Raw genomic sequence first — 25,306 nt, forward strand, 5'->3', positions numbered from 1 at the left:
ATTTGTAATTCGCGCCACGCCTATCATTGGATATTGGAGCAGGTGTTCCGCTAGCGGAATGTCTAGATGTAAGACTAAGTACTGCAGTGCATCTCCTCCTCATGGACTGTACCATATTTGTCAGTTTTTGCTGTGAGATGTTACCCCACTCTTCCACCAAGGCACCTGCAAGTTTCTGGACATTTCTGGGGGGAATGGCCCTAGCCCTCACCCTCCAATCCAACAGGTCCCAGACGTGCTCAATGGGATTGAGATCTGGGCTCTTCGCTGGCCATGGCAGAACACTGACATTCCTGTCACGCACAGAACGAGCAGTATTGCTGGTGGCATTGTCATGCTGGAGGGTCATGTCAGGATGAGCCTGCAGGAAAGGTACCACATGAAGGAGGGAGATGTCTTCCCTGTAACGCACAGCGTTGAGATTGTCTGCAATGACAACAAGCTCAGTCCGATGATGCTGTGACACACCACCCCAGACCATGACGGACCCTCCACCTCCAAATCACTCCAGAGAACAGGCCTCGGTGTAACGCTCATTCCTTTGACGATAAACGTGAATCGGACCATCACCCCTGGTGAGACAAAACCGCGACTCGTCAGTGAAGAGCACTTTTTGCCAGTCCTGTCTGGTCCAGCAACGGTGGGTTTGTACCCATAGGTGACGTTGTTGCCAGTGATGTCTGGTGAGGACCTACCTTACAACAGGCCTACAAGCCCTCAGTCCAGCCTCTCTCAGCCTATTGCGGACAGTCTGAGCACTGATGGAGGAATTGTGCATTCCTGGTGTAACTCGGGCAGTTGTTGTTGCCATCCTGTTCCTGTCCCGCAGGTGTGATGTTCGGATGTACCGATCCTGTGCAGGTGGTGATACACGTGGTCTGCCACTGCAAGGACGATCAGCTATTCGTCCTGTCTCCCTGTAGCGCTGTCTTGGGACATTGCAATTTATTGCCCTGGCCACATCTGCAGTCCTCATGCCTCCTTGCAGCATGCCTAAGGCACGTTCACGCAGATGAGCAGGGACCCTGGGCATATTTCTTTTGGTGTTTTTCAGAGTCAGTAGAAAGGCCTCTTTAGTGTCCTAAGTTTTCATAACTGTGATCTTAATTGCCTACCGTCTGTAAGCTGTAAGCCTACCGTCTGTAAGCTCTTAACAACCGTTCCACAGGTGCATGTTCATTAATTGTTTATGGTTCATTGAACAAGCATGGGGAACAATGTTTAAACCCTTTTCAATGATGATCGGTGAAGTTATTTGGATTTTTACTAATTATCTTTGAAAGACAGGGTCCTGAAAAAGGGACGTTTATTTTTTTGCTGAGTTTAGTTCGGTCCTTGAACTGTTCTTGTCTAATGATGTTCTGTATTATGTCATTCTGTATTATGTTGCATGTTTTGTGTGGACCCCAGGAAGAGTAGCTGCTGCTTTTGCAACAGCTAATGGGGATCCTAATAAAATATCAATACCAAATCTTTCCCTCGATCCTGACTAGTCTCCCAGTCCCTGCCGCTGAATAACATCCCACCATGCATCACCATAGGGATGGTGCCAGATTTCCTCGAGATGTGATGCTTGGCATTCAGACCAAAGAGTTCAATCTTGGTTTCATCAGACCAGAGAATCTTGTTTCTCATGGCCTGAGAGTCTTTAGGTGCCTTTTGGCAAACTCCAAGCGGGCTGTCATGTGCCTTTTACTGAGGAGTGGCTTCCGCCTGGCCACTACCATAAAGGCTTGATTGGTGGAGTGCTGCAGAGATGGTTGTCCTTCTGGAAGGTTCTCCCATATCCACAGAGAACCTCTAGAGCTCTGACAATAAGTGCCCATCGGGTACTTGGTCACCTCCCTGACCAAGGCCTTTCTCCTTCGATTACTCAGTTTGGCCAGGCGGCCAGCTCTAGAAAGAGTCTTGGCGGTTCCAAACTTCTTCTGTTTAAGAATGATGGAGGCCACTGTGTTCCTGGGAACTTTCAATGCTGCAGAAATTTGTTGATACCCTTCCCTAGATCTGTGCCTCGACACAATCCTGTCTTGGAGCTCTACGGACAATTCCTTCGACCTCATGGCTTGGCTTTTGCTCTGACATGGACTGTCAACTGTGGGACCTTATAGAGACAGGTGTGTGCCTTTTCAAATCATGTCCAATCAATTGAATTTACCACAGGTGGACTCCAATCAAGTTGTAGAAACATCTCAGGGATGATCAATGGAAACAGAATGCACTTGACCTAAATTTTAAGTCTCGTAGCAAAGGGTCTGAATACTAATGTAAATAAGGTATTTCTGTTTTTGTTTTTTTGACAGATGTACAACAATCTCAATACACTAAAAAAAATGTACATAAAAAAACCTGTTTTCGCTTTGTCATTATGGGGTATTGTGTATAGATTGATGCGGAATTAAAAAATAAATTTTGAATAAGGCTGTAACGTAACAAAATATTTAAAAAGTCAAGGGGTTTAAATTCTTTCCGAATGCACTGTATAGTGTCATATAAATGTGTTTGTTGGCATTGTGTATCTCTGAGTCAGTGGTTGACAGCACAACACCATTCCAACCACAATGGGGATTATTTCATACAACACATGAATTAAAGCCTAAAAGTTACATCACATATCTTCATAAAAAAAATACAAAGAATGATGACATGCAGAAATGGCAGTTTCTATGTCGATTTTTATTTTGAATGTCTTATCTTTCGCAAGACCGGTCAGAGTTACAGGTTCAATAGTCAAAATGAAATATACATGTACATCACTAGACATGTCACTGATGTTGAACATTTTGATACATATTTTCATATTAATATATAAGGTCCACTAATCTACTATTGTATTTACAAAATACTTTGCTAACTTGTTTTGAGGGTATGTTTTCTTAAATTCCAGTTTAGACATGGCTATTTGAACTCACTGATTGGAATTAGCTAAATAACTTTCTTTCCTGTGTTACATCTGGTGTAAAACAGTAGGCATATCCAAACAGAGTTCTAATTTGAGATACTTAGAACTAGATAAAAACATTATAAATCATGGGGCAAGAGCAATGTTACTGGAAAGGACTTCACTCTGACCATGTTGAGTAAGATGGATCACCTCAAAACATATTCTTTCATAAGTTTATCAGTTGGAGTCCTGAGCAGCTTTGGACACTTTCCTCAACACAAACCCATCATAAAGAACCTATAATAAAAAAGTACCTATATCAAACAAATGTTAATTCCGCTGTTCTTCTGACTTCTTATCCTCATTTCCATCTGAAGGACATCATCATCCAGATTGTCTCCAGGAGGGACATGTTGCCATCTTTGTTCGATTTGTTGGATTTGATGTGTGTTAACTCCCTTTGGAGTAAATTGGGTGCTGTTCCCTAGCGTTTGCATTCATTACTCATCATTTAGGGTGTCAGGAGTTAGGAAGGAAGGGATGGGATAGTCTAGAATTGAAGGGTCTGAAGAGTCTTATGCCATTACAAAGCCTTCTGTTGTGCGTTCTGTTCCTACTGCTCAACTTCAACATGAATCCAAGTGAAGGGATGAGGGGGGAAATAAAATCTGTGAGGAAGAAAACCAAAACATTTAGGTGAGAAAATAACCACATATAATCATAAAAGAACAATACGATGCAGAATTTCAAATCGACACCTACCCTTGAAACACTTTAAATCTGAAAGAATTGGATGGGTGTATCCAACATGGTGAAAATGTCACCTTGTCTGTCTGAGGCAAGTCTGAGCCCTCCAAATCTACTAGAAGTGTCAATGTGTACAGGCTAGGTGTCAATTTGGGTTACAAGAACAGACAAGAGATAACTACTGCACCTTTTTTGTGTTTCTGCTTAGAACAGACCGCAAGATTTTAGGTTCTCTTTGATAATGATGTCTGTCACGGCTCCGAACACAATCTCAACATTCTTTGTGTCCGTGGCGCAGGTCAAGTGAGAGTAGATTTCTTTGACACCCTTCTTCATGTTCAGCTCCTCAAACTGCTTCTTGATGTAGTCGCTGGCATCATCATACGTGTTGGGGCCTAGTGGTAGAGTAAGCAGGCAGCTCATGAAGCGGTTCGCAGTTGTTTTCAATTGTAGGTGATGAAGTTGACAGTATCTATTATGTTGGCTAGTATCTTGCCACTGCATCATATTGCAGTAGAAGACAAAACATTTCCATCATTCCTGTCCTTGGGAAATCATGCACTCTTTTACTATGCTGTTTTTACTTGTGGTTACGCTTACCATCGTAGTCTGGGAAGCAGATGCTAAGGTGGACCTTCTTGATCTTCTCCTCGAAGAGATCCTTCTTGTTGAGGAAGAGTACGATGGAGGTGGTGGCGAAGAACCTGTGGTTGCAGATACTGTTGAACAGGTGGAGAGACTCATGCATACGGTTCTGTGGAGAAAAGGAAGAAAAGGGTTAGGTTAAGTGGCAACAATCTCACAGTTTCTTTCATCAATCCTCACTCAGGCTAGATTAGTATGCTAACTATACTGAACAAAAATATAAACGCAATATGCAACAATTTCAAAGATTTGACTAAGTTACAGTTCATAAGGAAATCAGTCAATTGAAATAAATGCACTAGGCCCTAATCTATGGATTTCACATGACTGGGAATACAGATATGCATCTGTTGGTCACAGATACCTTAAAAAAAAGGTAGGGGCGTGGATCAGAGAAATAGTCAGTAACTGGTGTGACTACCATTTGCCTCATGCAGCGCGACACATCTCCTTCGCATAGAGTTGATCAGGTTGTTGATTGTGGCCTGTTGAATGTTGTCCCACTCCTCTTCAATGGCTGTGCGAAGTTTCTGGATGTTGGCAGGGAACTGGAACACTCTGTCGTACACGTCGATCCAGAGCATTCCAAACGTGCTCAATGGGTGACGTGTCTGGTGAGTATGCAGGCCATGGAAGAACTGGGACATTTTCAGCTTCCAGGAATTGTGTACAGATCCTCGCGACATGGGGCCGTGCATTATCATGCTGAAATATGAGGTGATGGTGGCAGATGAATGGCATGAATGACAATGGGCCTCAGGATCTAGCCATGGTATCTCTGCATTTAAATTTCCATTGATAAAAGGCAATTGTGTTCGTTGTCCGTAGCTTATGCCTGCCTATACCATAACCCCACCGCAACCATAGGGCACTCTGTTCACAACCTTGACCTCAGCAAACCGCTCGCCCACACGACGCCATACACATGGTCTGCGGCTATGAGGCCAGTTAGACGTACTGCCAATTCTCTGAAAAGACGTTGAACATTCAATTCTCTGGTAACAGCTCTGGTGGAAATTACTCCAGTCAGAATGCCAATTGCACACTTCCTTAAAACTTAAACTTGAGAAATCTGTGGCATTGTGTTGTGTGACAAAACTGCATATTTTAGAGTGGCTTTTTATTGTTCCCAGCACAAGGTGCACCTGTGTAATGATCATGCTGTTAAATCAGATTCTTGATATGCCACACCTGTCAGGTGGATGGATTATCTTGGCAAAGGAGAAACGCTTACTAACAGGTGTAAACAAATTTTAGAGAAATAAGCTTTTTGTGCGTATGGAACATTTCTGGGATCTTTTATTTCAGCTCATGAAACATGAGACCAACACTTTACATGTGTTTGTATTTTTGTTTAGTGTATACTCTTAACCACATGTACCAAACTCATTCCACGGAAGGCCGAGCGTCTACGGGTTTTTGTTCCACGGGTTCTACGGGTTTTCGTTCTTGGATGATTAATTCAGGTCACTAATTAGAAAGGACCTCCCCTCACCTGGTTGTCTAGGTCTTAATAACAAAAACCTGCAGACACTCGCCCTCCATGGAATTAGTTTTACACACCTGCTCTAAACCAAAGAGATTATCTAATTTCCTAATTTGGGACTTTGGCAAGTACACAAACACAACTCTACATGTCTTCTGTGCTTGAACTGGGGTGATGGTATCAGGTACAGGACTGTGAGGCGATTGAGAAATCCTATTGTATAGTCATCTGAGCTATGTCCTTGGGGAGTTTAACATGTGATGGGCTGGTAGGGTTCTGTAAATTTGCGACTGAATAATCCATTGTTTACTTTGATGTCAGACTGGAGACAATACCCTTCAGTTAGAATCAGAACTTCTGATGCTCTTTCAATCTTACCAAATGGATCACAGTACAAAAAAAAGAAATCCAAGTAAACAGTATAAAAGTACAACATTTGGACTAAAAGGGCCACATAGTGGCGTTCTGTCTCGATATAGAAAATCACAACTGTGACAAACTAGTGGAACTATCAGAGGTCAACTGTAAAGCCAAACCCACCACTTCATCGTCCTCTACAAGCACCATGTCATAAGCACTGAGGGCTCCGCAGAAGATGATGCAGGTTACACCCTCGAAACAATGGATCCACTTCTTTCTCTCCGACCTCTGGCCGCCCACATCGAACATCCTGTCAGAGGGGATGGGTTAAAGAAGGGAGATGTTAGATATGACTGTATAGAGATAATCAACGATTGTGCAAAATCACAACCCAAAGGAAATGGAATGAACATGTGTAACAGTGTAGGTTCCGTCCCTCTCTTCGCCCCAACACGGGCTCGAACCAGGGACCCTTGCACACATCAACAACTGACACCCCACGAAGCATCGTTACCCATCGCGCCACAAAAGCCGCGGCCCTTGCAACGCAAGGGGAAACCCTACTTCAAGTCTCAGAGCGAGTGACGTCACTGATTGAAACGCTATTAGCGCGCACCACCGCTAACTAACTAGCCATTTCACATCGGTTACACATGCAAGGATGTATGGGAGACCACTTTTGGCCCTTTGTGGTCTCCCTTGTTTGGCTAATATTCCCTCACCTGAAGTGCAGCTCTTTGCAGGAGAACTGCTCCTCGATGATACCAGTGGTCTTGACTCGAGAACGCAGCACATCCTGCTCGTTCGGCAAGTAATCAGACTTTGTGATTCTGTCCAATTCTCCAAGATAGCTGTTGAGCGAGATTTCAGTTTAGCATACATTCACACCCCCATATATAACATAATCATGCTGAACTGTCATGAGAATTAAATGACTGTCATAACAGACTATAACAGTTGCTGTGACACTCACTAGCCAGCTGAGTCGTTGAGCTGGTACTCAGCTGCTCTCTCGAAGGAGGCCTGGACACCACTGTCACTCCAGAGCCTCTTGATGACATCAGCCAGCTCAGGGGGCATTGAGCCCTCTTCAATGGAGTCTGACAGATTGGACAGCTTCTGCCCGTCTTCCTGCACCATGAAGTCAACTGGTGAGTTTTACTGCTACTAAAATGTAAATTTCATTCCATTGTACGGTAATTAGCTAAGCTAACAATGTAGTGTTGTTATTTCTATTTGAATAACATGTGCAACTACTGAAACTTCTGCTGGTGTCTCAATGTCTATCAGTGTGTGTCATTGAGGGCCTATTTGGTGGACCAGAAGGGTTAGAGACGCAGGGTGGGACTCACAGATCCCTTTGGTGATCCAAAGTCAATGGACAGCATCTCCATGCCTCTGATGATGGCCAGAGCAGACTGCAGGATGTTACCATAGATGATCGCCCTGAACTCCAATTGTTCTTCTTTGGTATAACCACCTTGATGGAGAATTCTACCCAACACAAGAGGAAGAAAACAGTTAGAATTGTAATTACATTATACAATGCTACCAACAACCATTATTGGCCAGAAGAACTAGTACTAGTCATTCTGCAGCAAGTGTTTTGTTCAGTAGTCATCAGGGTATATGTCAATTGTAGCTGCCACAATTTATACTATCATGGTCCATTTTGTTTTCCCATATGATTATGAGCCATAAACTTAGTCCATCTTATTGAACACCGAATTCACACTTTTTAAAGTGATGGTAAAGTGTATGGACAAGGTTTGGTTGCATGTGCATTAGGAGGGAGGAGGAATGACATGCAATGTCAATGGTGTTTGTTTTGTTATACTCACTTCATCTGCTTGACAATTGTGCTCTTCCCAGACTCACCAGCACCTGGTAAAACAGAATAAGAAGTAGATATGTTACAATGGCTTTCCCATGTACAAACACATCATCCTCATTCACCCTGTAGTTGGTTAAAGGGAACCTGAGGGCCAAAACATGACCTATGCAAAGAGATGTATAATGACAGCACATAGTGAAAGAGGAACCTCAGCAGTTGCCAATCCCCTCCACTGGCACAGATCCAGTCCTCTGAGACACACGACATGACAAGCATTCAGTGGTGTTGCAGAAGTTACAGTTGTAGTTATTTCACAGCTGTTATATCATGACCTTCTGTTTTGTGTTTAGCTTTGTTTCTGCATGTTGTTGTTGCATTTGTACCATGAGTTTGGCTATAGACACATCTTATGGGATACTTCCCATTGTAACAACATACTTAGCGGGGGGGTAACAGTAACAGAGCAATCGGAAAATAATAAACAAGTACTGGGCCATAGGGCAGACTGGGCTGAGCAGGGAAGTTGTATGTCATAATACCAGTAATTAATTTCCCTCTGGGCATGTATCAAACAAGATTGTCACCACCAGCGGATTTGTTGTTCCACACGCCACCTCAAGGAGGCCATCTAGGATTCCTGACTATTTGGAAATGGCATATGAAAGGGTTTATGGCTAATGTGATTGACATCTGTCCCAATGGTTTAGCAGAGGCCAGTGTTCTTATTAGCTCAGGGCTAAATGGATGGGATTTGAGAAGCCTTGGGTAAGGAGGCCTGGGGTTGAAAGGTCTCTCAGAGGATCGGCCGATATGTGAAGACGTCACTAGGAAGACGTCAGTCCATGTGGAATCGTGAGTTTGTGTCACTCTAAAAAGTTCCTGGGATAGCGTGTCCTTCCCTCCTTTGGTTCTTATGCATGAAGGTAGGCGAGAGGGCTACCTAGATAGGCTGGGGTGACTAGGCTGTCTCCATAATAGCCCTATTTCACCATCTCAATATCTCCATGCATAGGTTTATTTTCCCGAAGGCAGGCCTGATATTCCTGAATAAGGCCATTCCTCCAAACATAGGCCTATTTCTTCATGCTTTCCACAAGTAGGTTGTTATCTCTTAATGTAAGTGTGCACAAGCCCATTTCCCCATGCTTTTGACTTATTTTCCCATGTGCAGGACTATTTCTCCATGCATGGGCCAATTTTTGCCTGAGTTTCCCATTTTCTCAATCCATAGGTGTCAGTGGTTGCACCAGTGTCATCTGGCAATGTAATCCATTGTCTCATTCCCCTGTCTTCTGTTAGTTATCACAACTTTTTCATTTCTGTAGGATGATTGGTTTACCTCTGCCCTCTGTTGCTGCTGTTTCTCTTACTCATGTGAAGGTAAAGTTTTAAGGTATTAACCAGAAGCCTGTCTCTGCAACACGTGTCTCCACTAACCCATGCTCTATTTGTACCAAATGGCTGTAAACAATTGCCTCTCTGACTTCATCATTGTTTTGACGGTATCTTGAGGGTTAATGTTGCCCCAAAAGCAATGTTTTGGTATTTTCATCCTGTAAAGAACTTCCCTAGCAATCTCTTGTTTTAAAACTACTTTAGATAAAAACAGAGACCTAGTTTAAGCTCAAACCCAACTGTTGAACCCCTACCTCCTGGTGAAGAGAAGACTATAATGGGCTAACACAGAAGGAAACTGTTGGCTTAATAATATTGTAAATTCTGACATGTCATTGATACCTGATGCAACCACAAGATGGCATTGGGTATGGAGCATTGCATTCTGCAAAGTTCAATTGCTTTTTTATTTTTTAAAGCAAGAGGTGAGTAGTTACTGTTCTTGTACCCCAGATACAATGCCTTCAGAAAGTATTCATATCCATTGACTTATTCCACATTTTGTTGTGTTACAGCCTGAATTCAAAATGTATTAAATTGATGTTTTTTCTCACCCATCTACACACAATACCCCATAATAACAAAGTGAAAATATGTTGTTAGAAATGTTGTCTAATTTATAGAAAATTAAATCGAGAAATACACTTACAGTTGAAGTCGGAAGTTTACATATACTTAGGTTGGAGTCATTAAAACTCATTTTTCAACCACTCCACAAATTTCTTGTTAACAAACTATAGTTTTGTCAAGTCGGTTAGGACGTCTACTTTGTGCATGACACAAGTCATTTTTTCAACAATTGTTTACAGACAGATTATTTCACTTAAAATTCACTGTATCACAATTCCAGTGGGTCAGAAGTTTACATACACTAAGTTGACCATGCCTTTAAACAGCTTGGAAAATTCCAGAAAATTATATCATGGCTTTAGAAGCTCCTGATAAGCTAATTGACATAATTTGAGTCAATTGGAGATGTACCTGTGGATGTATTTCAAGGCCTACCTTCAAACTCAGTGCCTCTTGCTTGACATCATGGGAAAATCAAAAGAAATCAGCCAAGACCTCAGAAAATAAATTGTAGACCTCCACAAGTCTGGTTCATCCTTGGGAGCAATTTCCAAACGCCTGAAGGTTCCACGTTCATCTGAACAAACAATAGTACCCAAGTATTAACACCATGGGACCACGCAGCCGTCATATCGCTCAGGAAGGGGACACGTTCTGTCTCCTAGACATGAACTTACTTTGGTGTGAAAAGTTCAAATCAATCCCAGAACAACAGCAAATGACCTTGTGAAGATGCTGGAGGAAACAAGTACAAAAGTATCTATATCCACAGTAAAACGAGTCCTGTATCGACATAACCTGAAAGGCCACTCAGCAAGGAAGTAGCCACTGCTCCAAAACCGCCATAAAAAAGCCAATCTACGGTTTGCAACTGCACATGGGGACAAAGATCATACCTTTTGGAGAAATGTCCTCTGGTCTGATGAAACAAAAATAGAACTGGTTGGCCATAATGGCCATCGTCATGTTTGGAGGAAAAAGGGGGAGGCTTGCAAGCCGAAGAACATCATCCCAACCGTGAAGCACGGGGGTGGCAGCATCATGTTGTGGGGGTGCTTTTCTGCAGGAGGGACTGGTGCACTTCACAAAATAGATGGCATCATGAGGTAGGAAAATTAGGTGGATATATTGAAGCAACATCTCAAGACATCAGTCAGGAAGTTAAAGCTTGGTCGCTAATGGGTCTTCCAAACGGACAATGACCCCAAGCATACTTCCAAAGTTGTGGAAAAATGGCGTAAGGACAACAAAGTCAAGGTATTGGAGTGGCCATCACAAAGCCCTGACCTCAATCCTATAGAAAATTAGTGGGCAGAACTGAAAAAGCGTGTGCGAGCAAGGAGGCCTACAAACCTGACTCAGTTACACCAGCTCTGGCAGGAGGAATGGGCCAGAATTCACACAACTTATTGTGAGAAGCTTGTGGAAGGCTACCCGAAACATTTGACCCAAGTTAAACAATTTAAAGGCAATGCTACCAAATACTAATTGAGTGCATGTAAACTTCTGACCCACTGGGAATGTGATGAAAGAAATAAAAGCTGAAATAAATCATTCTCTCACTATTATTCTGACATTTCACATTCTTAAAATAAAGTGGTGATCCTAACTGACCTAAGACAGGGATTTTTTTACCAGGATTAAATGTCAGGAATTGTGAAAACTGAATTTAAATGTATTTGGCTAAGGTGTATGTAAACCTCCGACTGTATATGGACACCTGCTCGTCAAAAATCTCATTCCAAAATCATTGGCATTAATATGGGATGGTCCCCCGATGGTCCTCCTGGGGAGTGGAGGGACTTGCTTCCATTCAGCCACAGGAGGATTAGTGAGGTCGGGCACTGATGTTGGGCGATGAGGCCTGGCTCGCAGTCGGTGTTCAAATTCATCCCAAAGGTGTCCGATGGGGTTGAGGTCAGGGTCTGCGCAGGCCAGTCAAGTTCTTCCACACTGATCTCGACAAACCATTTCTGTATGGTCCTCGCTTTGTGCACGGGGGCATTGTAATGCTGAAACAGGAAATGGCCTTCCCCAAACTGTTACCACAAAGTTGGAAGCACAGAATCGTCTAGAATATCATTGCATGCTGAAGCATTAAGATTTCTCTTCATCGGAACTAAGGAGACTAGCCAGAACCATGAAAAACAGCCCCACCAAACAAACTTTCCTCCTCCACCAAACTTTACAGTTGGCACTATGCATTCGGGCAGGTAGCGTTCTTCTGGCATCCACCAAACCCAGATTTGTCCGTCGGACTGCCAGGTGGTGAAGTGTGATTCATCACTCCAGAGAACGCCTTTCCACTGCTCCAGAGTCCAATGGCGGCGAGCTTTACACCACTCCAGCCGAGGCTTGGCATTGCACATGGTGATCTTAGGCTCATGTGCGGCTGCTAGCCATGGAAACCCATTTCATGAAGCTCCTGACGAACAGTTCTTGTGCTGACGTTGCTTCAAGAGGCAGTTTGGAACTTGGTAGTCAGTGTTGCAACCAAGGACAGACGATGTTTACGTGTTATGCACTTCAGCATTTGGCGTTCCTGTTCTGTGAGCTTGTGTGTCTTACCACTTTGCGGATGACCCGTTGTTGTTCCTAGATGTTTCCACTTCACAATAACAGCACTTTCAGTTGACCAGGGCAGCTCTAGCAGGGCCGAAATTTGACGAACTGACTTGTTGGAAAGGTGGCATCCTATGATGGTACCACGTTGAAAGTCACTGAGCTCTTCAGTACGGACCATTCTACTGCCAGTGTTTGTCTATGAAGATTGCATGGCTTTGTGCTCTTTATACACCTGTCAGCAACGGGTGTGGCTGAAATAGCCGAATCCACTAATTTGAATGGGTGTCCATATACTTTTGTTGTGTATTTCATTTAAATACGTATTCACACCCCTGAGTCAATACATGTTAGAAACCCCTTTGGCAGCGATTACAGCTGTGAGTCTTCCTGGGTAAGTCTCTAAAAGTTTTGGACACTTGGATTGTACAATATTTGCACATTATTTGTTTAATTCTTCAAACTCGGTCAGGTTGGTTATTGATTTTATTTAACCTTTATTTAACTAGGCAAGTCAATTAAGAACACATTTTTATTTACAATGGCGGCCTACAATGACGGCCTGTTGATCATTGCTAGACAGCCATTTTTAAGTCTTTCCATCGATTTCCAAGCCAATTTAATTGAAAACTGTAAGTAGTCCACTCAGGAACATTCAATGTCTGATTCCTTTTGTTTTTTATCTACCAATAGGTGCCCTTCTTTGTGAGGCCTTGGTAAACCTCCTTGGTCTTTGTGGTTGAATCTGTGTTTGAAATTCACTGCTCGACTGAAGGATTTTACAGATCATTGTATGTGTGTGGTACTGAAATTAGGTAGTCATTAAAAAATAATGTTAAACACTATTATTGCACACAGAGTGAGTCCATGCAACTTATTATGTGACTTGTTAAGCACATTTTTTATCCTGAACTTATTTAGGCTTGCATTAACAAAGGGGTTGAATACTTATTGACTCAAGACTTTTAGGCTCCTGAGTGGCGCAGCGGTGTAGGCACTGCATCTCAGAGCTAGAGGCATCACTACAGACCCTGGTTTGATCCTGGGCTGTATCACAACCGGCCGTGATCAGAAGTCCCATAGGGCAGCGCACAATTGGCCCAGTGTCGTCTGGGTTAGGGGTGAATAATTTCTGAAGATACTGTAAATATCATACACTAATCTCTGACAGCATTTTGTTGACTATGACAAAATTGATAGGGATGATTTACCTACATTTCATTCAGAATACAGAACAACGTGTCTTTAATAGCCTAATTGTTACTCTGCCAGAGAATTGGCTTTGCTGCATCTGTGTTGTGTTCTGCAGGAGCAGCAGGAGACACAAGGATTAATGGCTGTTAATTGCTGCTCTTCATCCGCAAAGCCTCAACTCACTCTTTGGCTGCAGTCCTACCAACTGGATTGTGGGTCAGCCATTTCACATCTTCAGTTTTGCAATGTGTCACTATTTGACCAATTCCTTCAGCTGTCACTGCATCTCATTGGTTTAGTTTAAAATATGGACAATAACTATTACAATATGGTTATCTTAACCACCAAAACCTCATATCAACAGGGGAAAGTATGCCATTTTTGATTCCTTACACATGACAATTTTTCTCCTCCCATTTACTGTTAGTGAGGGGTGTAGACAGGTGAGACAGGGGTTATGGTTTATAAGATGTTACATCTGCACATTTGATCTTTTTAAATTAAAGTGTCTCCATTATTGTAAATGAATGTTGGTAATATGATGATCTATAGCCCAGATAGTAATTTGTTCCTGTCAATTGATCCTAATAAGCTTTTGTTGCTGCTGGCCCTGATTACTCTGATGGTTGACCCTTCTGAGTATCTCTGGTAGTCTTCTAATGTTGACCCTATTGTCTGCAAACCTTTAGTGGATTGGTACCTGTTGTATTTGGCTTTTCATAATTGCTGTATTGATCAGCATCTCTATTTGTCCCTTGTTATATTCCCTGTCAATTAACTTGTGTCATTGGCCCTTGCTTTTTGCCATGTGAGATGACTACTTAGCATTTGATGATGCATGTTGCAGGCCATGATGTAACCCAGTGCTAGGGAAATGATTACAGGGAGTCTAAGTTGCAGGAAAGGAAGCATAATTGGGTTACCATGATCCTATGGGAAAGGCTGACTAAATCCTGCCCCTGAACCCTCTCAAAGCTATTTATACCCAGAGCTCATGACACATCTACTGCTCATTGTTTTACATACTGTATTGAGACACATGCTGCTGATATGTCAACATTCATAACTGTTGCCACTTCTACAGACAAGTCATACAATCCTGTTTTCATAACCTATGAAGACAATATAGGGCTCTTCTAAATTCTCTCAGAGCCAAACATTAACACTAATCTGATTCCCTGCTAGGTAGTGTTCCAGATTTTCTACTTTACAGACTTTTCTTGGAGTCTAATATCTATTGAAGTAGCTAATATAGAAATAGACTCACAACTTCCCTTCTAGTAGTTATGAATCAACACGTTCCATTTCAGGAGAACTTAAAACACAATGCTCAGCTATCAACCTTATGGTTGCTGAGAAACATTGAATGACCCCATACTACAGTACCGACTGTCATTATGAGAGAATTTGTTGTTTCAATCAAGGTAAATGGTATTGCCTTTTATTATGGTGTTTTCTAACACCTCTGACCCCACAAGTCCTACGATTTCTCATTTCAGTCTTGAGGTAACAGAAGCAGTCACTCTTGGACTTATCTGATTTAATGTAAGCTACTTTCAGCGTGACATGCTTATCTGTTTACATCCAGGCTGTGTTACAGTGACATGCCAATTCACATTCACGTTGAATGTGCAAAGGCACAACACCAATGTAATATATAACAGATTACCGTTAAGCTCTTGTCATATATAACTGAGGCTAGATACCAGGATCAATGCTAGCGTCCTGATTGAGCAGGCCTAATAAGTTTAACCTGTTTTTGAATGCACCATTTCAGCATTGGCAAGTTTCCACAAATCTGGAAGTGTAACACAATGGGAAAAGCCCATTACATTGATCACAATTCTGATCATTTAAGACATTTTTATAGGTTTAGCCTGTTTTTGAATGCACCATTTCAGCATTGGCACGTTTCCATAAATCTGGAAGTGTTAAACAATTGGAAAAGCTCATTACATTGATCAAAATTATATTTTTAGCTACATTGAATGTTCCAAAAGGACCTTGAGCAACAAGCGCCATCGATCAAGTTACCATATCAAAGTGATGAAGAATTCACAACAACTATGCTAACTTCGCCAGCGAATATTCAGTCTCATATAATTCCAACTGTTGTCATCAGTGTAACCTACTAATGTCCATCTTATTTAATATGTAAGCTCATACAGAGGTTGGGCATGGCTGATGCTTAAGGTCATACAGGTTGGCATGGCTGCTCATTGCAAAACCTTTTTTTTTTTTTACATGATGTAAACTTAAACTATTTATGCCTTTCATTGCTGTGCAATTTCCAATACAATGCCCCCTAACTTTGAAAATAACAAAAACTGTTTGACTCTCAAATCTCTCAAAGATCAGGGAACATACTTGCATAATATTCAACAAATATCTTTCTTTCAGTTTTTTAAGAAGATGATGCTTATCCTGATTGTTTGCATCAGACACTGCTATGGTCTATGCCTGACAGACCATAAGCCAGTTGAGGGTCCCATTCTACTTTTCTGAAGTTTCAGAAGAGGCCCCACAGGCACAACAGCTCCTTACCAAGCAGCAGAAGCTTGACTGTCTTGGATTCTTTGTCTGCATCCTCCGCCAGCTGCTTTTCCAGCTCCTTGGACTTTGCGGCTAATGCCTTGTCTTCGACACTTCCTCCAGCTCCCATTTTGAACTTTGGGTCTTTCTCACTCCTTCAAGTCAAGATCCTGTGTGGTACGGAAATGCGGCCGTCCGCTCCCGCCGTCTGAGGGGTGCACTGAGAGACAGGCACAGAGGGAGGCAGAGGTGGGGGCTGGGAACAAGGGGTCCTGGCCTCAGTCAGGGGTTGGTGGATGGAGGAAGAGGACTCTGGAGATGTATGCTGGCACGCAGTCGGACAATCACTGCTTGGGGACTAAGGGAAGCTGTCTTCTCTCTGGTGTTAGCCCTCCCTTATTCCCTTACGTTAAACCTGACATCTTGAAATCAGGTTGGGATTGGGCAGGGCTTTTTCTGCCGTTCCCATGGGAACCATTAGATCCAATTAGGATGAAGCAGAGGGCAAAAGTGAAGGGTAAAAAAAGCAAATGCCATAGGGTTTAGAAAGAGATGGGTGGATTAGAAATAGAGAAGGTCTGTTTTTTTATAGCTCAATGGTCTGGGTGTTCAAAGTTGACTTTCTCTACCTCTTGCACAGTTTAGCTCTCCCAGCCTCTGTCAAGTATGGCTCAAAAAGAGATGGTGTCAGGTGTGATAATGTTCTTGTTCTCAATTAGAATAAACTTATAACCACAGAAATAAAACAATATGATGTGCTCTGTCCTGTTTATGCGGTAGGGATTTGTAAATAATTTTGAGATTTTACCGGACTTTAAGTGAAAATTGTCTTACAAACCTGAGCCATGAAAATACACTATTTGTCAATAATGCATTTCTACAGCATAAGACCTTGGCTTTGTGTCTTTACTGGTGAAGGATGGAGAGTTTAACAAGCATCAGGTATTTGTATTTTTAAAAAAACCTTTATTTAACTAGGCAAGTCAGTTAAGAACAAATTCTTATTTTCAATGACAGCCTAGGAACAGCAGGTTAACTGCCTTGTTCAGGGGCAGAACGACAGATTTGTACCTTGTCAGCTCAGGGATTCAAACTTGCAACCTTTCAATTACTAGCCCAACGCTCTAACCACTAGGCTACCCTGCCGCCACACGGTATCTGCCACACTGCCGCCACACGGTATCTCAGATAGGGGGGGAGTGAGACCTAAGAGTGTTTTATAAATAAGCTTCAACCAGGGGGTCTTGCAACAGGTATACAGAGATGACCAGTTTACAGAGTGCAGTGATGTGTCCTATAAGGAGCATTGGTGGCAAATCTGATGGCTGAATGGTAAAAAACATCTAGCCACTCGAGAGCACCCTTAGCTGCCAATCTATAAATTACGTCTCTGTAATCTAGCATGGGTAGGTTGGTCATCTGAATCAGGGTAAATTTTGCAGCTGGGGTGAAAGAGGAGGGATTACGATAGAGGAAACCAAGTCTAGATTTAACTTTAGCCTGCAGATTTGATATGTGCTGAGAGAAGGACAGTGTACCGTCTAGCCATACTCCCAAGTACTTGTATGAGGTAACTACCTCAAGCTCTAAACCCTCAGAGGTAGTAATCACACCGGTGGGGAGAGGGGCATTCTTCTTACCAAACCACATGACCTTTGTTTTAAAGGTGTTCAGAACAAGGTTAAGGGCAGAGAAAGCTTGTTGGACACTAAGAAAGCTTTGTTGTAGCATGTTTAACACAAAATTCGGGGAGGGGCCAGCTGAGTATAAGACTGTATCATCTGCATATAAATGGATGAGAGCGCTTTCTACTGCCTGAGCTATGTTGTTGATGTAAATTGAGAATAAAACATGGGGCCTAGAATTGAGCCTTGGGGTACTCCCTTGGTGACAGTTCCTGGCATGGCACGGGGTGAGGCATCGGTTGAGGATAGAAGCCTTGTGAGTTCTACCACTTACAAAGAAGCATAAGTCAGTGGGTTACCCCACTGGCCTTTTATACTCGGATGAGGAGAGAGACAATGGGAACAGACAGAGATTGCACACATCTCAGACTACTGTGTCATGGGTCAGCACAAAGATTTACTGTAATCAGCAGTTTTCTAATAACAATGTTGACAGGGTGCCTTCTGTGCCTAATTGAAAATATCAGCTATTTATAGATGCATTTTGCAAGAGTTTTCATAATCAAGAACTTTGCATGTAGTGAACTCCAAGGTGGACTACATCTGTGTCAAAACAATAGAGCCATGAACAGCTAGCTACTGTTTGACCAGTCTTAGTTGTAACAAAAATGCTTTATGCACCTGATATCGCTTTGAATTATATATGTGAATCAAGGTTATTATGGTTTTGTGTTTTTATTTTATTTTGTATTTATTTCTCCTGTTTTATTAAGACAGTATGCATATTTTCCCTGTTTTTTTGTTGTTGTCTGGCCTCCCATTAAATCGAGTTAAGGAGGAAACCAACAGCTTTGAAGCCTGAATGGAGGATGATTTATGTACGAAAAGGTCGCCGAGAGACAAAACTGTATCACCCGCTGGGCTGACTGCATCGACACCATAGACATGAAAACCAGTAGATCGTGATAGCGCTGACATCATCCACCTATTCCAATTGAAAATAGGCTTTCTAGGGTAGACCAGAGCTTTTGGTACCGCTAGGTTGCTACACAGTAGTCGACCAGCAGAGCTTGTGACTTCATGCTCCAGACAGACACTGGGGGTCTGGTCGACACCTAGAGGTAATACGACGTCAGGAAGAACTACGCCCTCTAGGGGTCTTGGCACTAATCGGGACATTTCCGGGGACAGCTCTAGCTGGGGACTGGCCACCAAAATTAGGGACTGTCCCCGGAAATAGGTGACGTCTGATCACCTTAATCTTAATGTGACTTCGATCTAAAAGGAATTGCTCTGAGACTAGTGCAAAAATATATATTTAAAATGAATAGCGCCGAGACTAGTACATGTAAGAAGAATCAAGTTAGCTCCTTAGCCAATTTCTCCTCCTGTGAGCTAGTGATAGCCTGTCACGCCCTGACCGTAGAGAGCCTTTTTATTTCTCTATTTGGTTAGGTCAGGGTGTGATTTGGGTGGGTATTCTAGATTATGTATATCTATGTATTTTTATTTCTATGTTGGCCTGATATGGTTCCCAATCAGAGGCAGCTGTCTTTCCTTGTCTCTGATTGGGGATCATATTTAGGCAGCCTTTTCCCACTGGGTTTTTGTGGGATCTTGTTTTGGTATAGCTGTTTTGAAGCCTGCAGAACTTTACGTTCGTTTTTGTATTTCGTTGTTTTGACGGTGTTCATTTTAATAAAGAGAAAATGTTTGCCTGCTACGCTACACCTTGGTCTCATCCTTCAGACGAACGTAACATAGCCAGTGATAGTGATGCACAAGCTAGGCCTATTTGAAACATCGCCATCTCCTGGCAGCTTTTACCCGATAGATTCAGTAGCTTGAAATTCCGTAAAAAGCTTGAAAACCCCATTCGATTTTATGCCTACCGTAAATTCCGGACTATAAGCCGCAACTTTTTTCCCAGGCTTTGAACCTCGCGGTTTAAACAATGACGCGGCTAATATATGGATTTTTCCCGCTTTCAATTTTTGTTTTCCAAAAAAAAACATTCTGTGACGTGCTCAGTTTTTTGGCGGCATGAAGCTTTCATTAGACCAATGAAATTGCCGAACGGGTTAAGGTCAAACAACTTTTTTGTTTACTGTTTAGATTAAATTGAGCGCTCTCAAACTTCCCATCATTCTGCTTACGGTAGTCATTTTGTCACCCTCATCATGGCAAAGACACGGAGAAATGCATATGATGCAGCTTTCAAGTTGAAGGCGATTGATCTGGCTGTTGGAAAAGGAAATAGAGCTGCTGCACGGGAGCTTGGCCTTAATGATTCGATGATAAGACGTTGGAAACAGCAGCGTGAGGAATTGACTCATTGCAAAAAGACAACTAAAGCTTACTGCAAATTTTTTATTTTTTGTTACAAGCCGTGTTTTGTTAAAGCCTATTTTTTTTTTTTACAAGCCGTGTTTCGTTAAAGCTTATTTATTTTTGTTACAAGCCGTGTTTTGTTAAAGCCTGTGTAAAGTTCATTTGTTTCAATGTACCGGTAGGCACCTGCGGCTTATAGACATGTGCGGCTTATTTATGTTCAAAATAATAAAAAACATTGAATTCAGTGGGTGCGGCTTATATTCAGGTGCGCTTAATAATCCGGAAATTACGGTAATTATAAAAATGTTGGTGAAAAATAAATAAATGAACATACATGATTGTTTTTCTTCTAGTTAGTTTTGGAATTAAATATACTAGTTTCAGTATAGTTTCGTTTTTTTCAAACGGATTTGTTAATTAATTTATTTCAGTTCAATAAATCATTTTAGTTTAACTTTAAGTTTACTATAATAACCGTGATGTGGACAAACTCAAATGGTGTGGCACTAGTTGTGGTTAGCTAGGTAGTGGGCTCTAACTTTGCTGCATGAAGAAAAAGCAAGATATTGGCCCTTCCACCAGCAGACAGGGGCGGAAATCCCGGGGGGGACGGGGGGGACACGACCCCCCCATCCTGGGAAAAATATGATTTGTCCCCCCCAATATATCACTGAAACATAACTATGTAATTTAAATAATATTAATAATACGCAATGAAAGCAATTGTGCTGATTATAGACACTTAATTGCTCGTTTTTAAGTTTCAAAAGATTGCGACCCCCCCACCCTTTGCCTCACAATGGTTTGATCCACTGCCAGTTCCTTAGCTTGCGAGGTAACGTAGAGGTCGTATCTACTGTCTGAAAGGCACTCAATGCACGTAACTGACGTGAGGTTAATCCAGTCAATCGCGCACACACACTAGCTGAATATGCAGAGCTAGCGCGCAAATATTAACTATTAAGCTAGCTAGTACCTATTCCATTTATGTGGCGTCGTCAAAGATGGAATCTTTGCTATCGTCAATTTATTCCAAGATCAGCATGCATGTAAGTTAGTGCTTCAAAGTCCCTGTGATAAGGTTAGCAATAAACTGAACAGAACTACACTCTCTTCAACCATTGTTTTAAATATATTTAATGGTCTCGTTGCAAAAGCTAAATTGTCGCAAGGGAACTTTTATTTATATATTTTATTACACCTTTATTTAATAACCCGGGTAGCAAAGATTATAGCAAACACCACTGAATTGGTGCTCGCTAGCTTTGCAAATTCAGCTATTGTTAGAAGCCAGCCAATATGAAACAAACGATTAAAATTACAAAAGGTTGCAGCATATGTTGTGTAAATGGTGAACTCATACAGCTGTCAACTCTTGTCACTGCAATCCGTTTCACATTTGCTAGCTACCTTTTAGATCGAAGCCCATATAGAATGATAGAAGATAAGATGATAGAAGCCCATCCCCTACTGTAAATAACCTACATACTGTGTGTGTGTAGCCAGCCAGCCAGGTAGAAAAATGGCAGAAAAATTAAAAAGACGGACATCAGAGTATTTTTCAGTACACCAATACGCAAAGTAAAAACCCTAGTAGCCTAATATCTCAAAGACTAGTTGATAAAATGTTCATAAGAAAGAAATGAAATTCTAATGGAAATGTTTCACAATGATGTCATTAGGCAGAGCAGGCAACAGATGGCACACAGACAGCAGAGTTGGGGACAGATATGCAGGGACAGACTGGCAGAGACAGGGAGTCTCAGGTAAGTTTGTTGAGTCTTTGTTTGGCAACATTATGAAAGGTTCTCAATTTTTTTAACTTGTAAAATAGGAACATAATTGGAAAATGCCATGGATACCCCCACTCTCAACTTAAACTGGTGACTGAACTAAGAATTTGTTAAAGGCAATGGTATTGCTGTTGTGATTAGTTGTGTAGTTTTGGGTACCGGTAGTTAGGAGTACGGCAAACACCTTATTTCTTTCCTCAATATACATTTACCATATTAAACGTAGGCTATGTGTTACAGCACTACTTTTGGTGTCCCCCTCAGGAATTGCTCTTGAGAAAATGTAATGTAATTGTCCCCTCCAAAGTTGATATCAGATTTTCGCCCCTGCCTGCAGATACTATGAGATTGCCCAACCTGCAAAAAAAGAGATAAAAAGAGAGAAATTTTGAGAGAGATCTTATCTGACGTCACATGGTCTCATGGCTAGAAGTGGGTTGCAGGGAAATTAGGCCCCCACAAACGCTTCAGAGAGTAAAACGGGCGGCTAATTAGGGCATCCTCCAATTCCATAGTCCCTTTCTAATTCTGACCCTTCAAGCTTTGACTCTGTCCTTCCTGCTGCATCCTGGGATTGGCCTGGTGCAGCTGATCTGTTGATAAGATTATCCAGAGAACCCTGTTAAATCTTGGGCCACAGTTTAGGCCAGCAGATGGCCACTAACTGTGAGAAGGGTGCTGGTTATGAGGTGTAGTGCAGTGTTGGTTGTACAGTAGCAGGAAACAAGGGTAATGATACTAGTTCACCTCTCTTTCAGAATAGCTCCACCCTCTCTGCTCACCTGAGTGACAAGTCAGCCAGTCAGACCTTTGAGTAAGGAGTAAGAGGGTGATTGGATAAATGCACATCCAACTGCCCCTAGGACACAGAGTTCATGATTAACTACTTTAGTTCATCTGAGGGTGACTTGAGGTGGACGCTTGAATATGTGGATTCACATCTCACCAAAAAACGAAAAAAAAGTTTGTGAATTTGCACATGCACTCACACATGATGAAGGCGCAACAGCTCCTCTTCAACCTCAGGAGGCCTAAGAAATGTGGCTTTGCACCTAATACCCTCAAACTTTTACAGATGCACAATTGAGAGCATCCTGTTGGGCTGTATCACCGCCTGGTACGGCAACTGCAACCTCAGGGCTCGCCAGAGGGTGGGTGTGGTCTGACCAATGCATCACCCGGAGCAAACTACCTGCCCTCCAGGACACCTACAGCAGCCGATGTCACAGGAAGGCCAAAAAGATAATCAAGGACAACAACCACCCGAGCCATTGCCTGTTCACCCCGCTATCATCCAGAAGGCGAGGTCAGAACAGGTGCATCAAAGCTCGGACCGAGACACTGAAAAACAGCTTCTATCTCAAGGCCATCAGACTGTTAAATAGCCATCACTAGCACATTAGAGGATGCTGCCAACATACATAGACTTGAAATCCCTGGCCACATCAATAAATGGAACACTAGTCACTTTAAATATGTTTACATATACTGTATTCTATTCTACTGTATCTTAGTCAATGCCACTCTGACATTAATCGTCCATATAGTTATATATTCTTAATTCCATTACTTTACTTAGTATTGGGTATATGTTGTGTATTGGGTATATGTTGTGAAATTGTTAGATATTACTGCACTGTCAGAGCTAGAAACACAAGCATTTCGCTACACCCACAATAACATCTGCTAAACACGTGTATGTGACCAATAACTTTGATTTGATTATACTGACCAGATACTCTGGTGCCTGCTCTACAATGAAAATAAATGTCTTCAAAAATGGAAGGGAATCCGGAGAAGCCTAGATCAGGTGGGACCATTCTAGCCAATGCGAGGTCAGATACGCGTGTGAACAACAGGAACGGTTTCCACTAGTTACTTCAGCCAAAGTCAAACTTGGCTATATCGTAAAAGTTCACGAAAAAACAAACATGCTAATCCATCAATGGTGTTAATTTCAGATTAGGCATAAGGTTAGCAGTGTGGTCAACGTTTAAAATCACATTTTAAGAAAATCAAATTGTAGAAATAGGCGGGGTGTATGACTTTGTGGCTGTGGTAACTAGTGACGACCAGGCACAACTCCGAGTTTTTACTCAAAGTTGCCGGGATATCACGTGTCCTACTTACGTCAGTACACTCGTAACAACCCAAATATTGTGAAACGTGCGTTCGATCAAATAAACCAGTACATTTACTGTTAACCAAATTCGACACTCTCTCATTGACCTCCTTCACAAAAACTCCTCGCTATGGTGAGCAACAAACCTCTTCCTCTCGGTCAAAAGTCCCATCCGTCAAAGTGCAGCAAAGCCTGTAATGTCAATGAGTCTCACGAAACGAAGACAGCAATTTAGAAATGATCCAATTGTTTAGCTAACGAGATATATACATTCGGATGGTAAATGTATTTACTCTAGCAAATAGCTATTGTAGCAATATAGCTACTTAGTTAGACAATAAGTTCACATTTCTGGAATATTTCCAAAGATCTTTGTTTTGAAAAAAACGATTAGCTTGCTGGCTAGCGAAGTTGCCAGTGAAAACAACTGTATTCGGGACGTCTGAGAGAAACAAACTGTCAGCTACAGCAAGGTTATCAGTTGTTTCCTAGGCAAGACAAGCAAGTGCTACAACTTTCTGCATCTTCTCTTCGAGCTGAGACAGGCCTCAACCATGGCAGGTGGTAAGTACACAGACAGCAGCTCAGCTGAGTTTTATGCTGCATTCTTAACAAGGTGGGAAGGTGGTAATTATCAATTGTGACGTCGTAAATTCAAATTGGATGCATACTTTGAACTCATTGAAAAACGCCGATTGGTTAATGGCCAAGCTGCTTCATCCATAAACCAAAAGTGTGGCTATCATGCCTGTAAACAAATTAGTGTTGAAAAACCACATGAATAGATTGCTTTTTCTAAATCATGTTTTGTTGTTAAATTTAACTGCTGAAAATGCTGTTGAGGCTATTTCCTTAGGTGACGTCAGGGGTCAGCATGTGGGAGAAGTTGGAGCTCAGGGATGATATATGTGTTTCCCACTAGTAATATGGCGCGTTTAATGATCTTCAGGCCGGAAACTCGGAGCTCTAGAAAGAGAGGCCAGAGTTCCCGAGTTGGATGACGTTCAAATAGATTTTTCTCAGCTGGAGCTCGTTTTTTTCCAGAGTTCCCAGTTACTAAAGCACATTTCATTTGTAGGCCTATCTGTACTAGCAAAAAATCTACTACTCACCGAGAGCCTCTTAGGATCCCTCACCGTTGACCCATCCTTAGCTTTCTTCACTGGTATAGCATAGGACACTGTTATGTGAATTTCGTTATCAATGTTCATAAACTTCAATTA

The 25,306-nt window shown here is 42.1% G+C and overlaps 2 protein-coding genes across 4 annotated transcripts in view; one reads left to right on the forward strand and one right to left on the reverse strand.

The window, feature by feature from the left end:
- Window positions 1–2,655: 2,655 nt before the first annotated feature.
- On the reverse strand, window positions 2,656–25,280 carry LOC106583073 (guanine nucleotide-binding protein G(t) subunit alpha-2). 2 transcript variants are annotated; one of them, XM_014166864.2, is made up of 9 exons: window positions 25,196–25,280; window positions 7,964–8,006; window positions 7,475–7,616; window positions 7,096–7,253; window positions 6,845–6,973; window positions 6,303–6,432; window positions 4,232–4,385; window positions 3,819–4,026; window positions 2,656–3,552 (listed from the first exon to the last, which is right to left on the reverse strand). In XM_014166864.2, the coding sequence occupies exons 2-8, from the start codon at window positions 7,966–7,968 to the stop codon at window positions 3,836–3,838; spliced, it is 909 nt and encodes a 302-aa protein (XP_014022339.1). In that variant the 5' UTR covers window positions 7,969–8,006; window positions 25,196–25,280; the 3' UTR covers window positions 2,656–3,552; window positions 3,819–3,835. The 2 variants fall into 2 exon arrangements, with proteins under 2 accessions (XP_014022339.1, XP_014022338.1); XM_014166863.2 differs by lacking the exon at window positions 25,196–25,280 and adding an exon at window positions 16,222–16,695.
- LOC106583055 (AMP deaminase 2) overlaps window positions 24,102–25,306 on the forward strand; it is a 58,907-nt gene continuing 57,702 nt past the window's right edge. For both annotated transcript variants that reach the window (XM_045705355.1, XM_045705356.1), the window contains exon 1: window positions 24,102–24,647. Coding sequence is in view for 1 of the 2 variants with exons in the window: in XM_045705356.1 (XP_045561312.1) it covers window positions 24,638–24,647 (10 nt within the window). In the remaining variant the exon portion in view is untranslated. The remainder of the gene's footprint in view (window positions 24,648–25,306) is intronic.

The sequence above is a fragment of the Salmo salar genome, chromosome ssa22 (assembly GCF_905237065.1).
Source record: "Salmo salar chromosome ssa22, Ssal_v3.1, whole genome shotgun sequence".
Lineage (NCBI taxonomy): Eukaryota > Metazoa > Chordata > Actinopteri > Salmoniformes > Salmonidae > Salmo > Salmo salar.

Excerpts from the sequence above, each read along its gene's own strand:
- LOC106583073 (XM_014166863.2), bottom strand. The coding sequence starts at position 16,339 with ATGGGAGCTGGAGGAAGTGTCGAAGACAAGGCATTAGCCGCAAAGTCC. Across the intron at positions 6,974-7,095 it reads CTCAACGACTCAGCTGGCTA|CTATCTTGGAGAATTGGACA; the intron begins GTGAGTGTCACA and ends CTCGCTCAACAG. Across the intron at positions 6,433-6,844 it reads TGCAAAGAGCTGCACTTCAG|GATGTTCGATGTGGGCGGCC; the intron begins GTGAGGGAATAT and ends CCCCTCTGACAG.